Source organism: Equus caballus, chromosome 1, assembly GCF_041296265.1.
Source record: "Equus caballus isolate H_3958 breed thoroughbred chromosome 1, TB-T2T, whole genome shotgun sequence".
Classification (NCBI taxonomy): domain Eukaryota; kingdom Metazoa; phylum Chordata; class Mammalia; order Perissodactyla; family Equidae; genus Equus; species Equus caballus.
This window is the reverse complement of record NC_091684.1, coordinates 36538563-36555668: the sequence shown is the minus strand read 5'-3', so window position 1 is coordinate 36555668 and position 17106 is coordinate 36538563. Positions and strand designations below refer to the sequence as shown.

Genomic DNA, 17106 nt, shown 5'->3' with positions numbered 1-17106 from the left:
TTAGCTAGCCCTGTGTCTCTCAATCTTCTTACGTACTGAGCACACTTTGAAGGCTAGGATTTTGGGCAGAATATTGAAAGGAATTAAAATGTTCAAAATATAAAACAACTCAGCAATAACAGCAAGATAGTCACCATTATGGTATAATATTGTGTAAATGTCCAGAAGGTCCATTACAGCACCATTTCTTGCTCCCCTCAGTTCCATGTTGCTCTTTGAATAGAACTGTTTGCTGATGTCATCATGGTCTCATATATTAACAGGACAATGTTCTCACATGTTCTAGCAGACATGCTGTCTTTGGGGTCAGCATGGAGCCACACTGGGTTGATACTGTCATTCATTACTTGACCATCTCAGTTTCATGCTCCTCTTGACAGCCCTCCCATTGGTGGTATAGTATTGTGATTAAAAGAAGTTAAGAACCCAGACTATGTGTCAAAGGTGGGTTCAAATTCCAGCTCTACCATTTATTGGTTGTGTAGCCTTGGGCAAGTTACTTAACCTCTTTGTGACTCAATTTCTTCAACTGTGAAATGGGGTTTACATAATGTTACCCCCACCTTTATAGAGTTACCTTGAGGATTAAATAAGTAAATATGCATAAAGCACTTAAACAGTGCTGTGCATAAAATAAGTACTTTTAATATATGTTAGCTGTTATTATTTATTATATTATATATTTATTATATTACTATATTATATATTTTATTATTTATTGTATTACATATTTATTATATTAACCCTCTGGCCAAGATGTGGCAGCACACATAGAAAGGGTTTATGGCCAAATGGTAGGCTATGGCCTTCCATCCACTGAGACCCAGACGACTAGGAACTGTCTCCTTCCCAACTCAGCCCACAGCCTCAACAATCAGTTATCTGTCAAAGGTGAAACATTTTTATTTGGGTTCATCACAGAGGTTGAATAGAGTCTTATGACATTTATCCATATATAATATCATAACAATGGTTATAGGCATAAATAAGAATTGTTCGAACTATTCTGTTTTTATAATGCATACTCCTGTTTGTTGATTACTAAGTATATGAAGTCATGATGCAGAAATTTTCGAATTCCATTTCAGCAATTTCCAAAAACTGAATTATAGAACTGAGGATACATAAAAAAGATAATTTTAAAATGGAACCAGCCACCTTGAAAAATATTCTGAAAAACATGGTTAAAACTTTTAATATTTCAAGAGACAATAAGATAAAAATGTTGCTTGTTGGCCTGACTTCCCAGGACAGAGGCCCTCTGGGAGGCGATGGGCCTCAGAGGAGTAGCCTGCCCCTGGAATGCAGCCTCAGACACAAATAGAACCACTCCTGATTTTGGTCCATAAACAGAGACAGGGCCCCTCACTGCTGGATGACTCTTGAAAGGAAGCCTTTGCTTTCACTACGCATTTGGCCTCACAATCTTCATTGACAAATAGTTCTGAAAAGGAAACAAAAACAGCATTAAAAATACATCTATTTAAGTTAAGGTTCCTCACCTTTGGCACTATTAACAGTTAGGCCACATGATTCTTTCTTGTAGGGGGCTGTCCCATGCATTGCAGGATTTTAGCAGCATCCCTGGCCTCTACCCACTAAATGTCCATAGCACCCCCACTTTGTGACAACTAAAATGTCTCCAGACATTGCCAAATGTTCTCTAGGGTGCAAAAATCTCCCCCAGTTGAGAACCACTGGTTTAAATCAATAGAATTTAAATAAGGAAAAAAAAAATAACTATGAGGAGTTGTTTAAATGGTTCAGACAGACTGGACCACCTACAGCTGGAAAACAGTGTCATGGACTCACAGCTAACAGACTGAGAGGATTGTACCACTATGGTGGTTGTATGATTATGCTCCTAAATATGAAATAATCTATATTATTGTTAACATGAATTGAAGTGAGAGTATCTGAATGTCTTGACTATCCCTTCTCCACTTGACAAACTGAGCTTAAATGCCCCCTCCTTGGCTGAGACTATCGTCAGCAATGGGATCCTACGGTCATTTGTTCATATCTCTAAAACAGCTTGCCTCTCATAGGAATTTACTTGTTCATATGTCGCTTGTCGTCCGGCTATGAACTGCTCACGGGCAGAAATCATGCCTTGGTCATCTCTGCACCCCAATTCCTAGCATATAGTAGATGCCCAATAAATTCCTTGACTGGAGGAATGAAGGTACTCCTTCTAGGCATCCTGCCTAACTTCCCATTTGTACTCCCAATTATGACTGGAGTGATTGAGGTTAATTTAAGGAGGAGGTTTTATGATGTGGGCCTTAACAAATGAGTAAGATTTTGATAAATACATGGGCAAAGGCATAGCATTGGCAAAGGCAACCTGGCAGGTAAGGGCAATACTTGTTTGGGGGGCCAACTATCTAGTTAGGGTGGAGTTCAGGGTTTGTGTAGACCTATAATGAGCCTAATTTGGGAATCCGTGAATACCAGGATAAGGAGTTAGCATGCAGGATGGTTTGGAACAAGAAAGTCTGAAGGCAAGAAGCTCAACTGGAAATACTGGCTATAGTCCAAATGTACATTGATAAAGGCCTGAGAGATTTCTCCGAGAATTCCTGAAACCAAAGCTTTTTGCAGACCATAATATTTTGCCTGTAATTTGTGAAACTCTAAGAATGTAATTCTAATCACAGAACACATTACTGTATGTTTTCCAAAGGCTGAGGGTTGTGACGCCGTAACTGCTAAGTAGGTCATTCTTCCGAACAGCAATAAAGGCTAATATGAAGTTAGATGGCCGACCACAATTCACACACAAAAGCAAAGACAAGAGGCCAAGGGCTCGCACCGGTAAGGAGTACAGGAGCACGGCCACGAAGAGCAGCAGGATCAGCAGGATCAGCAGGCCGATGATGACCCACTTAAATCGGCGCCACACGATGAACTTCATGGTCTTACACGGGTTGGTGAACCAGAGGAAGGAGGTTTCTGGTCGGCTAAATTGCAAAGAAACGGTATTACCTACCCAACTCAGAAGAGACAGCTATTTCACCTCAGAGCATAACACAGTTTAAAAAATAATCAATAACATTTACAAAGTCAAGAAAAGATCGTATTCCCCTTAGTTGGCTGAGACTCTTTAACCTATTATGGCTTCCTAAGATGCTGAAGGCACACTGGACTTTGTGTTCATGGGAAAACGGAACGATTAAAATAAAGCCAGATCACCAACCTCTCCAGTCCCTACCCCCCACTATTAAGTATAAAATTAGAAGGACAACCGCTAATCCATTCCATTAAGCCAACTGGAAGGGGGACTTTCAGACTGCAGGTGTTTGGGAATCAGACAACACCGAGAACAAAGAGGCCCTCTCACTTTGGTGGGTCCAGCTTGGGGTTCATGTTGGGTTCATCCCGTCCCTTCCCGGCTGGCCTCTCGTCGGCCTCCTTCTCATTGAGGACTTCCAACGTCATCTCCACTTTCCCCTTCAGTAAAGCAGAACAGGTTAAACATATGACATCACGTTTCATAAATATTTTCACTTCAACCCAAGGAGTATTCCCTGAGCAATGATTTGTATTTTTGTAAAACAATCCTTAGATTGCCTTAAATTTTCCTCAAGAGATTTCATCACATTTCCTCTTCCATGTGTTTCTGAACTGACTCTGTGTGGGAAACTGCAAGGACAAATTGCTTTCTCTCCTCCCTGCTCCCTGCTTTCTATGCTCTGTATCCCCATCATTCTAACTTTCTCACATCCATCTCTTTGCCTTCTCACACACCTTTCTTTGTTACTTTACTTGGACCCAGATTAACCCGACTACTGTTAATCAGAGTATCTTGTATAACTGCAGGCTCCAAGAGAGCCTACAAGCTTCACACTTACCATATACCCACACTGCGAGGAGCATTGCTGGCATTTAGTGGGTACCTATGTACACTAGCTGAATAAACAAATGAATGAGTGAATGAATGAATGCTGCCTCCCTGTTCCCAGGTTCCTGAGTGATGCACTGGGCACTGCTTAAGCCTTCTATACGGTAATCTCATGTAATGCTCACGGCAAGTCTATAAGGCAGGTACTGCCATTATCCTCCTGTGCACGTGAGAACACTAAGGCTGAAAGAAGTCTAGAAACTTGCTCACTTCTACAGCCAGCCTTAACCAAGGTTGTAACAGGCTTTCTAGGACCCTAGAAAGCCCATTAGGTCACGAACAGTTTGACAATCTTTGACTTTGACAATCGTTTAGGTGGGGGAGCACAGATGACTCCTATGTTGACTGTAGCAAGGTGCTCCATCTCTCTAAGCCTGGGTCTTTTTTTGTTTTTTCTTTGGTGAGGAAGATCGGCCCTGAACTAACATCTGTTGCCAATCCTCCTCTTTCTTTTTTTTTGCTTGAGGAAGATTAGCCCTGAGCTAACATCTGTACCAATTTTCTTTTATTTTGTAGGTGGGACGCTGCCACAGCATGGCCGAGGAGTGGAGCAGGTCCGTGCCCAGGATCTGAACCCACGAACCTGGGCCACTGAAGAGGAGCACACAGAATTTTAACCACTCAGCCACGGGACTGGCCCCCTCCAAGCCTGTCTGTCGAATTTATAAAGTGGAGATAATGCCTACTCCATGGGGTTGTCAGCAGAACTAAATGAGATTATGTGCAAACTAATCAATAACGGCAGAAAGCAGATAAGCGGTTTCCTGGGCCAGGGGTGAGGGAAGCCACAGACTGCAAAGGACACAAAGAAAGTTTTGGGGTAATGGGAATGTTCTGGATTTTTATTCTGGTGGTGGTTTCATGAGTGCATACATCTGCTGAAACTCATTGAATTGTGAACTTTAAATGGGTGCAGTTTATTTATGTAAATTATACCTCAAAATTGTTTTTAAAAACAAGACTATGAATGCAAGGCGTAAGTGCACCAAGCACGTTGCCTGGTTCATAATCAATGATCTAAAGTGTTGGCTATTGTTAATAATACATGATAATTAGGAAGTCTTTTGTGACACGGCATGGTAACCTGCACTTTTGCTTCTATATCACAGTATATCTTGAGTTCTCCAAACTTGCTTATAAATTATGGCCTTCTTGCTCAATGGACGGCAGCACTCCCTGCTTCTTCCACCTTTTTTAAATTTTTTTTTTAATGAGAAGAGCTCAAATTTGAAGTTCCTTTTTCTGTACTGGATTGTACTGGAAACTCAGGATAAAAAAACCTTCCTGGTGAAGGAGGGTCTTAAAGAAATATAGTGCAAGCACTCAGACTCCCAATTTTTTGACAGTTCCAACCCCTCCACTTCCACTCAACCCCAAAATATGCTCATGGCATCCCCCATCTTTTCTTATAATCCCAGGTCCACACTGTCCCCATGATTTAAAATCGCACCAATTTAACACTCCCTTATCTTATCTGGAGTACATCTATTGATAAAGGGCAAAACCTAAGTAATAAAAGGAATAAACAACCCCCAACCAAGAAATACTCATACAGCCATCACACGGGAGCCATCTTTCTCTGCATAGCATGGCCACCATCCTTTCATGGACTTCTGCTCAAACAGTGAGGCGGTTTTAGCTTTAAGGGGGTTCATGGCCTTGAGGTCTGGAATCATGTCCAAATTGCATTTCTCCGACGATTTTGCTGGAATGATGGTATGATGCAAATCAAGTTCCAGGAAACCTAGCCAAGGAAACATTAAACCCAAATAAGCTTCAAGTGGATCAGCCATGTTCATAAGTGAACAGAATGTTCTTGTCAGAGGAGAGCAGACAGTGATTTTGAACAGGTGATGGATGAGTTAGAGAAAGGGACCCTGGTAGACGTTTAAAATTCTTTCCAGATAGGATGGAAAATGGCAGAAGAAATATCTGTCCACTGCTCTGCATCTCACAGAGGACTATACCTTTTGTTTCTCAAAGATATAAGATTAAACAGAGCTGTTCTACAAGCTCAAAATCATTAAAGATCTAGAGACGATTTCCGCTGAACTTGAATTTGGAATTTGCTCATATTGATTCCGAGCTGCCCTCAGCACAGAGGTCATTTGGCTTTGGGTAAAGATAACTGGCACTTGGAACATGGGAAGCCCCATGGAACAGTGACGTTCAAGTCTATCCTAGTGTAACCTCAGAAACAGGAGCTTGAGAAGGAACACAGCAACTCAGCAGAACATTGTCTCTAGAAACTAAGACGCCCAGATCAGGGTGCCCGGAAAAGTATATTTTCTCTTCTGTGATGTGAGGCATAAACTATGTGGTACCACCTTAACTGACTGCCTTTTTGGCTTGGGAACTCCCATGAGCCCTTTCCTTAAGAAAAGGGCATGTGTGATGTGGGGTCAGATCTATGGACTACTGGGAGAAGAGCTGATCTCCAACAGTGGCAGCAAAGGAAACAGGGAGGTTATGAAGAGTCTCTTTAAACTGTCAGGTTCAGAACATGCCCTTCATTTCATAACGGACGCATAGCCCACGATTTACTCAGCCTTTCTTGAGCTAATTCCTGCTTTTATCTTGTCTCTCCTTTTGGTGATAGCTACAACCATTTGCCCACTAGCCATTTAGAAATGTACTTATTCTCTTTATTTGTTGTCAGACTATTTCATTTAAATCCCAAGGGAAAAGCTTCTACTATTCTGGAATTTACTGCTGTATGCTTTATAAGTTAGCATACTTGCATACTTATTTGTTTGTTCAATTCTTATTAAGCACCGGCTAAGTCAAAGCCACTGCACTTAGCATTGTGAGAGGTAAAGGGATGAACAAGATACAGCCATTGGCCACCAGGGGCTCTTCCTCTGCCAGGAAAGATGTCCTGGAAGCAGGAAGATGAGTTAGGAGCTACTGTAACAATTAGCCAAGAGAAAATTCGGTCTGAACTGGCAAGTGGCAGAGATTACGGAAATAAGAAAATAAATATGCATAATAAAGAGATTATAGGACTGAGTTGGGGGAAAGAGAGGACCCACAGAGGACTCGGGGTACTTTCGCCTGGGCGACTGGGACAATGGAGGGACCATGAACAGCAAAAGAAGTTCATGAGGACAGCAGGTATGAGGTCAGGGAAGAAAGGCTGAGTTTGATTTTGGTCATGATAAATTTGAGGGGCCAGCCAAACATAAAAGTGAAAGTTTCTCTTGGGGAATTGGGAATAATCATCATAATAGTTTTTTTTCTTAATAGAGATATAATGGATGCAAAACATTGTGTAAGTTTAAGGTGGACAATGTGTTGATTTGATACATGGATATGCTGCAATATGATCCGTCATAATAGTTTCTTATTACCATAGGTCAGGCACTGTGGACAATCAGGCTGCACAGCCTGGTTCCGAAGTCATACCTTGCTGAAAGGTGAAACTTCACCTTCAACCGAGGTGACAGTGGGTTCATCACTGGGAGGGCCTGGGGAAGAGCTGAAGGACCCCAGGGAACACAAAGGCCTGTATTTAGAAAGTACGAGGAAGAAAGAGAGCAGGCCAGTGAGAAAGAGCCAAAATCTGGGATAGCAGAATCACACGAGCGCTGCGCTATTGGGGGGTGGTGGGTGATGCCACAAAAGGGAGGGGCCCAGAGTGGGGGGTTTAATAAGTGCCTTCAGCCACAGAGGACGATGGACCTGGGGGAACAACAATGGCTGGGGAGACTGGGGGACCTCAGTAACTTTGAGAGCAACGTGGAGGAGGAGGGTGGGAGCCAACTCTGAGGTGCTGAGGAGAGAGAGAGGGGGTGGTTTGGAAGTGGAGGCAGGGGTGTGACATCCCTCTGTGAAAACAGGAGACAGGAGCTGGTGCAGAGGCTCCACAGGAGCCCGGAAGAGTGGACTGAGCCCACAGAAAGGGGTGACAGTCACTGTGCGCACTTCTCAAAGGACCTGAGATAGCGGACAGGCAGGCCACACTGCCCAGAGGACATCCAGGTGGTGAGTGTGCCCCCACCCCTAATTACCCACAAGTACTGAAGATTTAAATAACTGATTCCAAGTTTTAATTATTTCACTAGTTCCGAGTACAATTTCTTGGAGGAAAATTTCCAAAAATAATGCCTACCCAAGTAGTCATCCAGAGAAAACTTGTCATTATCCCATATCTGAATGACCAGTCTGGGTGGGACCCGAAATTCAGTTTGGTCAATACTCCAGAAATGCTCCTGAAATGACAAAAGAAACAGACAAGCCAAATGACACTGATGACTGGACTCTGAACCCCTCTCCTTGGGTCCCCTGAAAGCCCAGCATTAAGGCATGGGGCCTTTTCTCTCCTTTGCACCCCCGGCACCTCCTCCCCTTGTCCCTACCCTTCCACTCCATGCGTATGGAGTGCAGTTGGGCTCCCCAGGAAATCTCAAGGCTACCTGCTGGGTGACAAAAAGGATGTCCCAGACAATTTCCAGACAGAAGGTTTCCTGCCACATTCCTATCAAGTGTGACTTCCTGCTGCCACTCCTGGGGTTTGGGGAGTGATTATATCTCCCGCTGAGGACCACCATGGCCTGCTTAGATTATCTTCCCAAAGCCAAGCTGTTCTAGCCTGGCGCACAGTATCACCTGCCGGGGTGTCGCTTCTGCTCAGCACCTTCCACCCCCCCCACCCCCCCAGACCTTCTGCCAGCTTCACGTGGATGCCTGAGCAGACTCATTTCACACGGGGGTGAGGAGACTGGGGCCTACATCTGACTCTTTTATCAGCACAGATTTAAAATGTCCTGGCATTTCTGGCTTTTGAAAGATATTGCTGGTTTTTAATGCTGTGGTCAACTAAGACCCCCAGATCCCTCACACTAGTCAGGCAGCGGGAGAAGTGGGTAAGGGTCCTCCAAATTCTCACTTCTGGTCCCTGTGTCTGCCCAGACAATATTAGCCAAGAATAACACCACGTCCATAGCCTAACTACACCTATGTACCTCTGGCCCCGGCAGAAAGAGAATTTCCCTGCAAAACTTCATGAATTTGAAGGAAGATCGTTGGGTTGTTTCTTATTTTTCAGATGACGTTCCAGGAATGTGCCCCCTTTGCAGGGTTCAGGGGGCCTGGCTCCGAGGGGCTGGGAAGCATACTCTGCTGCTGTCTGGCCCCACCTGCCTGTCCTGTGTGGGGTCATGCTCCAAGCACCACTCATGGCACAGGGAGGTCCAGCTCCACGTGTGGGTAAATAGGAAAGATAACTTTACCTAAAGGCCTGCCTGACCCCAAACCCCTCACCTTCCCCCTGGTCTGCCTCACCCCCTGAAAGCGTGCGCGATTCAATGTCGGGTGAGCCTCTGTGTCTCTAGAAAGTGCCCTTTGAAGGTATTCATCTCACCTGGCACAGAATAAGTGCTCACTGCAGCATCAGCACTGAGTAGGGCCGGCAGGAGGTAATGTCTGGCCAGATGGGACAAAGGACATGTACATTTTGATCAGGTGTGGGGAGGGGGTGATCAGGCAGAACTAGGGAAAGTTTATAGAATGGTGGGGGGTGGGAATGGTACGGGGGACCTATAGACGACATCTGTTAATATTACCTACCCAGGTTTCAGGCCCCTTTTTGGGACGAAAGTGCCCAGCTTTTCCTTGGTGACTCCCTTCTCCAGTCCCTACAATTTGAGAAGAGCTGATTCCATCCCTAACTCCAGAGCCGGGCCAATCAGAGCATTGCATCCCTGGGCAACGTTAGTTGGTTCAGGGATAGGCATGTGACCCCAAACAGGCAAAGACTCTGAGGCCAATTCCAGAACTCTGGTTGGCGTCATGGGGGATTTGTTCTTCTCTTTCTGTTGAACTTGCTGAGAGGGCAGGACGTGAGCTGGGGTGCTGACAGCCATCTTGCCTCCACCAGGGAATGAGGCCCACAAAAGAAGGCAGTGCAGAGAGGCAGAGAAAGTGAGAGCAATTTCTAACGACACTAGTTCAACTCAGGATGTAGGGATTCCTTAAGCCAGCCACACTAAGCTTTTCAGTAAGGTGAGCCAATAAGTCACTTTTTTGGTATAAGCCAGTTTGAGTTGAGTTCTGTAACTGAGAGTGTTACTAATTAAGACCATGAGGGCCTTGAACTCTCACAGAATGCTTCTGAAGGAGGTAAGACAGAAGCTGAGGTTTAATAAGGAAGCTAAACGGAAAATTTCACTTACTTTAATATTTTCCCTGTGTTTGGTTAATTAGTCCAACAGTTCCACTTATCATGGGAAGACGTCGGTCTCCACATGACATAAACATACACTTGGGTTATTGTATATATTGGTACAAGATGCCCACTTCTACCCTGTGTCTGATCCTTCACTCTGCTGTCAACACGTTAGGGAAGGAAAGCTGTGTTCCTTATACTTCCTAATTACCCAAATAGTTGTGTGACTCTGGGCAAGTATCTGTGGGTCTCTGAGTCCCAATCTGTACCAAAAGGGAGCTGGACTCATGACCTGCAAGCGCGGAGCAGCTCCGACATTCTCTGAGTGTCTGCTTAAGGAAGCCCCATGACACCCACTTCCTGATGGCATATTTCAGAGCTCACTTTTTTAGCAACGATGCAGAGTTGTTCAGCTGGGAGGTAGTCAAATGGGAAAACGAATCTCCAGTTAAAATTCCCTTCGCCATCCAAGGACCTGTAATGGACATCTGTTTTCTGTTTGTTTTCTTCATTGCCAGGAATCCAGCTGAAAAGCAGAGGCAAACAGATTTAGCTTCATGTGATTGACAAGTAATCTAGCCACAAAATTGTGCAGTGATGAGGGGAGTGACGGGCAGGAGAATGAATGCACTTTTCTTGGGCAGGTTCCAGTTATCTACAGAGCTGGGGGGTGATTTATAAAGGGGAGGCGCCCTGTTGCATCCAACACAGGTTGTAGCCAAATAAAATATAACTAACTCCTCTAAAACCAAAGCAGGAAACCCTTTAGACTTCAGTTAACAGGGATAAGGTGAAATTTTCTGGAAAATGTCAACAACTTTAGCTTCTATTTTGGGAACGTTGAAGCTTGCTGGCTATGATGTTAGTCTTCATAACTATAACTCATCAGTGTCTGTCATCACCGCTGATAGGCTCAATGAATACGAGTTAGTTCAGAATCTTAGCACTTCCTCTTCCTTATTTTACTTAGGCAAACAAAACAGGCACCACTCAAGTGTCTTACAGCTTTCTTTTTTCATTATTCCTAAATTCACTATGATCATGCTAATGAGACTAGCAAGGGAGATGTCAACTGCTCTTTTCATACGCATATCTATGAAAATTCATTTCCATAAACAACTTAACATCTCAACTTTTGACATTTGAAAAGGCTCCTTTGGCTTGTGCCGGGCACATCACAGACCTGTTGAAGGAAGGAATGAGTGAATGTGCCCGGGAGGAAGTTGGCACATCTGCCTGCTATCGGGAAGACTCCTGGTTTGGAACCAGGGACGCTAGATTTTAGACCGGTAAAGTGGTAGAATGTGCGGTTCCCAAAACTGGGCACACACTAGAATCACACTGGAATCAACTGGGGAGCTTTTAAAAATATTGCTGCCTGGACCCCACATATAGAGATTCTCGGTAGGAGGCAGGCCTGGCTGTGAACTTGCTCTGCCACTTGACTCTCTGAGCTTCATCTCCCATCTGTAAAATGAGGTTAATTATATGTGCTCCCTTCTCATGGTCCACATGAGGACAGAATGAGATCATGGCTTAGAAGGGCCAGAGTGGGAAGGGGGAAATCCTAACTATGTTTATGATCATCTGCTATGAACCAGGCACTCAGCGTGCCTTATTTTATTCTTCCCAACTGTATAACTATCTCCACTTCATAGATGAGGAAACTGAGGCTCACAGAGGATATAGATCTTACACAAGGCCACATAGCCAGTAACGGACAGAATTAAGTAAAACTCCCAGGTCTGTCTGACTCCAGTGTCCAGGCCTGTTACTTAGCCTCAAAGGAGCATGGAGACAAGACAGTCATGTGCTAATATTAGGTCCTATTATTAGTAGTGGTATTAATATCTATCAACTACAGTAGTTTTACTTTTTGCCTCTCAATTAACTGACTAGATAACTTTGTTGAAAGATTCCTTTTGACGATTAACTTTGAAGCTTTTGAACTAACTCACTGAAGAGAGTCCACACTCTGGTTAGGGCCTCAGTGGCTTCACTTCCTGCCCATCCGCAAAAGTGTCACCATGATCCATCCACCCCTAGACTGCTCACCCTCTGCAGCTCCTCCCTCTCTTTCTTCATGGATCTTTTCACATTTAATTTTAAATATGAATCTTTTCACATTTTAATTTTAAAACAAGTTAACTACTCTAAGTGCATGTATTTGTGTACACATATGCATAACTTTGTATGTAATACCCACATGTGCGAAGTGCTGGGCATATTATTTATGCATTACTCATCTGTTCACATATAGTATTTATATTTTAATTCCAAATATGACATGGTTCTTTAGGTTGCATTTTATTCTTTGATTAGAGGAGTGTTTTTCTTGGTCCGGTACTACTTGAGTTTGTTTTCCTGATTTGAAAAAAGACAATGCTCATGATAGTCAAACAAATTTGCATGTATATAATTAGCTGGGATTAGTTTTCCTTGGGGAATGGTAATAAGATCGTGAAGTGAGAAAGAATAATGAAGAACTTGATGAAACATTCCCTGTTGACAGTGAACCTAAATGACAGTAATTATGTCTTTGACAAAGTTTTGATTGAAGGTCACTTGGGATCATAAGTGAAACTTTGTTCTCACTTTATGAATATATTAAATGTCAACAAGTCTTATCTTTTACATATCAAGGAACCAAACTCAGTCTCTGTGGAACAGTAATAATCCCAGCTAACATTCAAATAGTGTGATGGTTAATTTTACGTGTCAATGTGACTGGCCACGGGGTGCCCAGATTAAACGTTGTTTCTGGGTGTGTCTGTGAGGGCGTTTCTGGATGAGACTAGAATTTGAATTGGTGGTCTCTGTAAGTAGACTGCTGTTCCCAGTGTGGGTGGGCATCATCCAATCTGTTGAGGTCCTGAATGGAACACAAGGCACAGGAAGATAGGAATCCAGCCTTTTGTCTGCCTCATTGCTTGAACTAGGATATCTCATCTTCCCCTGACCTCAGACTGGGATTTACAGCATTGACTGCCAGAGTTCTCAGGCCTTCGAACTCAGGCTGAATTACACCCCAGTTTTCCTGGGTCTCCAGCTTGCAGATGGCAGATTGTGGGACTTCTCAGCCTCCATAATCATGTGAGTCAATTCCTCATAAAAAATCTCTATCTATCTATCTATCTTTCTCTCTCTCTCTTTCTCTTTCTCTACATGCACACACACACACATCTATCTCCTACTTGTTCTGTTTCTCTGGAGAACCCTAACCAATACACATAGTGTTTACTGTCTGCCAGGCACTATCCTAAGTGCTCTGAGTAACTCAATCTTCTGACTTTCCCAGAGCAGTGGATAGTACCATTAACTCCATTTCACAGATGAGGAGCAGTGAGCTTACTAACTTGCCCAGCTAGTAGGGAAAGTACCAGGATTTCAACCCAGGCAGTTTGACTCCAGAGTCTGGCTTCTTAATCACTACGTCTTAATCACTTCTTAATTACTTCTGTCCTCAACATCTGTGGTCAAGGCATAACCAAAACTAACATCAACATGGATTATCTGGAAGTGAATTATGCAAGTAACAGAATAATGAACAACTATGACACTTTACACAGTGGATGCAGGCACTCAGTACATGTTGGTGGAATTAATGATTTAAAAAAAATCTGCTAACCATTTCTCTTTTCCATGGACATTAGCTGCTCGTAATAAAATATATATCGAAAGAGATTTTGGAAGCTTTACTTATGTTTCTAAGGCTAGTTATTCAAGGTATCAAAAAGAAATAAAAAAGAACTGTTTGACTAAAAAGTCTCAGAAATAACAAATCTGCGCTAATAAACTGAACAAAGCCCACTTCCTTAAAAGCAAAATGAAGAAATATTTATCAGTTCTTATAGGCATTAGATACCTCTGCCCATTAACAAGATCCATACAAGTTTTCTTTCTTTCTGTTCTCTCTCCCTGGAGAGACAGGAGACAAACCCTGAAGTTTCCTAAGGAGATTGCATTAGTGACGTAAAATAGCTTCTGATAACGAGGTTCCTCTTTATCTATGGAGGATCCAAGGATCCTGCAGTGAACACCTTCAATAATGAAAACCGATGAAAGAGAGAGTCTGTTTGATTGCCTGAGTTTGTCAAAGGCTCTTGCATGCTACCCTCACCCTTTGACATAGATGTCGCTCATTTCCTCTCCTGTGATGCTTTTCTCGTCCAAGATAACGTCCTTGGTGTTCCAGATGATCACACGCAGGTAGTATCTGAAAGGAGCACATTTTGAAGGTGTTTTCTTCTGTGGTCCTGAGCCAAGACCCCAGTCCAATATAACAGGGTCTCAAGACTACTTACTTCTTGGCTTTCCGGGGTGTGATGTTGAAAGGAGGGCCTGGTGGCCCCAAACTCTTGGGAAAAACATCCACCCACATCTGAAGTTTTCCCTAAGTCATTCAAAAGTTGAAAGAGAAATGAAATTATATTATGGGGTGTACAGACTACAATTTTCTTTCATATTTCTTAAATGAAACTAGTCCTTTGGGCCTGCTAATTTATTACTCCATGTGGAAGGCAAAAAAAATGGAGTAGAAGAATGAACCAAGGTGAATCTTACATCTTCAATGTCATGTATGCCACTCACTCCCCACTCTCATCCAGGAGTCTCTGATGGCTGCACATACCCACCTGTATTGTAGTCTGAGTCTCCCCTGGTTAATAACATGAAGGGCGTCTCATTGCTAACACAACACCTAACACACACACAAACACACAGACTCATACACACAAACACGTTCACACACAAACACACTCACACATAGAAACACACACCCTCCTACGACGACTTAAAGTTGGGACCTTCATCTTCAGAACAGTTCTCACACTGTCACTCTAGTCGTCATCACATTGCCTACTTGATATCGGTCCCAGTTTGTGACACCAAAGGGTTTCTCCACTTACTCAAGACAGAAAATCAAAATAATATAAATGGCATTTAATTTTGTAAAAGAAAAACTTACAACATAGCACTTTCTAAGGAGAGACTCAAACAACGACAAGGACATCACTGTTACCCAAAGTTGAGGACTCCCTGCCATTGGCTCGCTAGTGCCAACCACTTGGGAGGAGGCTTGCAGAAGAGGGAGGGTGAAAGCCTAGACTGACACATGTGCCACCATCTTGGTGAGGCCCCACTCAGGTCTTTGCCACAGACCAGGTCCATCTATCTAACTGGAGTGTTTTTCCAGACAGGCTAGGAATGCCATTAACAAACTATATCAACCATACGAACCAATTTAAATTCCTCAGACTGTTTTTGGATGTTCTGTAGACTCTGCCTTCATAACAAAAACAGACTGGTCTTTAAGAAGGTTGCCAAGGAAACCACTAGATTGGCTTTCTAATGCATTGTGATCAAAATGAACTGGAGCTCTTGAAAAGGGATATATTTTACTGTGATCCTGACTCTCTTCCAACTAATCTCTAGGGCTCAAGGTTCTACAACACATCAAGCACACTGCAGAACATTAGGCAACGAGGTGTCTCCTGAGACCCAGCCACAGTGTGTCCAATGTGGTAGGTGGAGGTGATGGGGGGTGGGAGGGCCTGTGGATTCCCAGGGAGAAATCTTCCTCGCCTTGTGATTTCTCAACATGTTATTCAATTGAGGGGTGAGAAGGGAGAGAGGAGGAGGAATGGGCTCTTTGGGGAAAGGAAGAATAATAAGACAAGAAAGAAATGAAAATGTGAAACAGAATAAAAGCAAGAAGTGAGTGACAAAATAATCTAACAAGCCCAGGCCACTTATGGCTGCTTTTCAGAGATAAGCTTGTCCGTGGTTCTGCTGTCAGTGTCAACAATATTTGCATCCATCAGATTAATATTTCTTAATGTGTGATTTCCTAGCTACTGACATCAGAACACTTCCAGGTCACTTATTAAAAATTCAGATTCCCGGCCCCATCCCAGACCTACTGAATTTGAATCCTTGTAGGCACGGCCTAGGAATCTTCATTATAACAAGCTTCCACACGTTTTATTTTGTCATTTGCCATGTCTCTCTGCACTTCTCTGGAAACTGCTCTCCAGCTTCTAGGAACAGACCCTCCCACATCACTGTCCATATGGTCTTTGTGATGAGCCATCTTGTGCTCAGGGAAGAGCCATCTTCTTCCCTGGCTCTTTGTTCTTAGATGGCACTGCCTCACCGGCCAAGCACAACTGCTTCCCCAGGCCCTGCCCTCCTGGCTACAGCCAAATGGTCCAGTGGTGGACAATGGAGCCAACTTGGGGCAACCAACCCTTTCCACGTTTGGAAGTAGATGGGGTTACATTATAAGATAAACGACTCTAAAACTGGCTGCAATATTCTGACACATGGGAAGGTGATCACAGGAAGAGTGCAGACTAAAGCAGACTCATAGATAAGGGACAGGAGAGATCCTGGTCCAAGTTTGTTCTGAGTCATAGTCACTCTCCTGTCTGGATTTAGTGAGTTACCTGAAAAGTCTTACAATAAATTCCCCTTCGGGACGAAGCAAATTTGAGTTTCACTTCTATTTTTGGTGTATCTAAAAGTATTCAAAAGGGATAAAAAGAGGCAAATCTGTGTTAGCAATTGCCACTGTGTCTGGGGTGTGGATGACGGATCTTCACAGGTGGAGAGCCCCTGTACCTGGGAAATGTTGGGCTGGAAGGTGCTGTGCAAAGTCCTTGTTTCCACATGTTCAGGGACCAGCCCCTGAGTCCTGAGGATGTGAAGGGCAAGGCGCTCGTCAGGGGCCCCCAGGTGCTGGTGCAGGACTTTGTTGGCTTCTGCAATAGGAAACAGCATTGAGACAGGGATGGGCATGAGGAACAGTTCAAGCACATTGCCCTGGGGGCCTTGCAGCACTTCGTCTAAGACTTTGCAAAATGGTTAGGCAGTGCCACCGCGCAAACATCAACTTGTGAAGGAGTCATTGTTAGAAAGAGCTTCTGACCAGGTGCCCTGCCCCAACCAGGCTCACACCCGATTTGTGGGCTGCCAATAGCAAAGGGACCAGAACACACCAGAATGTGTGAGTGAGAGCAGCCTGTGTTTACTTTGG

At 43.7% G+C, this 17106-nt stretch overlaps 1 protein-coding gene across 6 annotated transcripts in view; it reads right to left on the bottom strand.

Annotated features, from left to right (window-relative positions):
• Nucleotides 1–878: 878 nt before the first annotated feature.
• Nucleotides 879–17106, bottom strand: part of MYOF (myoferlin) — a 152624-nt gene continuing 136396 nt past the window's right edge. For 5 of the 6 annotated variants that reach the window (XR_011436850.1, XM_023642393.2, XM_023642388.2 and 2 more), the window contains 9 exons: nt 16692–16831; nt 14375–14463; nt 14191–14286; nt 10455–10596; nt 8016–8115; nt 5458–5648; nt 3344–3453; nt 2816–2963; nt 879–1444 (listed from right to left, as the gene is read on the bottom strand). Coding sequence is in view for 4 of the 6 variants with exons in the window: in XM_023642393.2 (XP_023498161.1) it covers nt 1406–1444; nt 2816–2963; nt 3344–3453; nt 5458–5648; nt 8016–8115; nt 10455–10596; nt 14191–14286; nt 14375–14463; nt 16692–16831 (1055 nt within the window). In the remaining 2 variants the exon portion in view is untranslated. Of the gene's footprint in view, nt 1445–2815; nt 2964–3343; nt 3454–5457; nt 5649–7309; nt 7410–8015; nt 8116–10454; nt 10597–14190; nt 14287–14374; nt 14464–16691; nt 16832–17106 lie in introns of all 6 variants that reach the window. The other variant, XR_011436846.1, reaches the window with a different exon arrangement.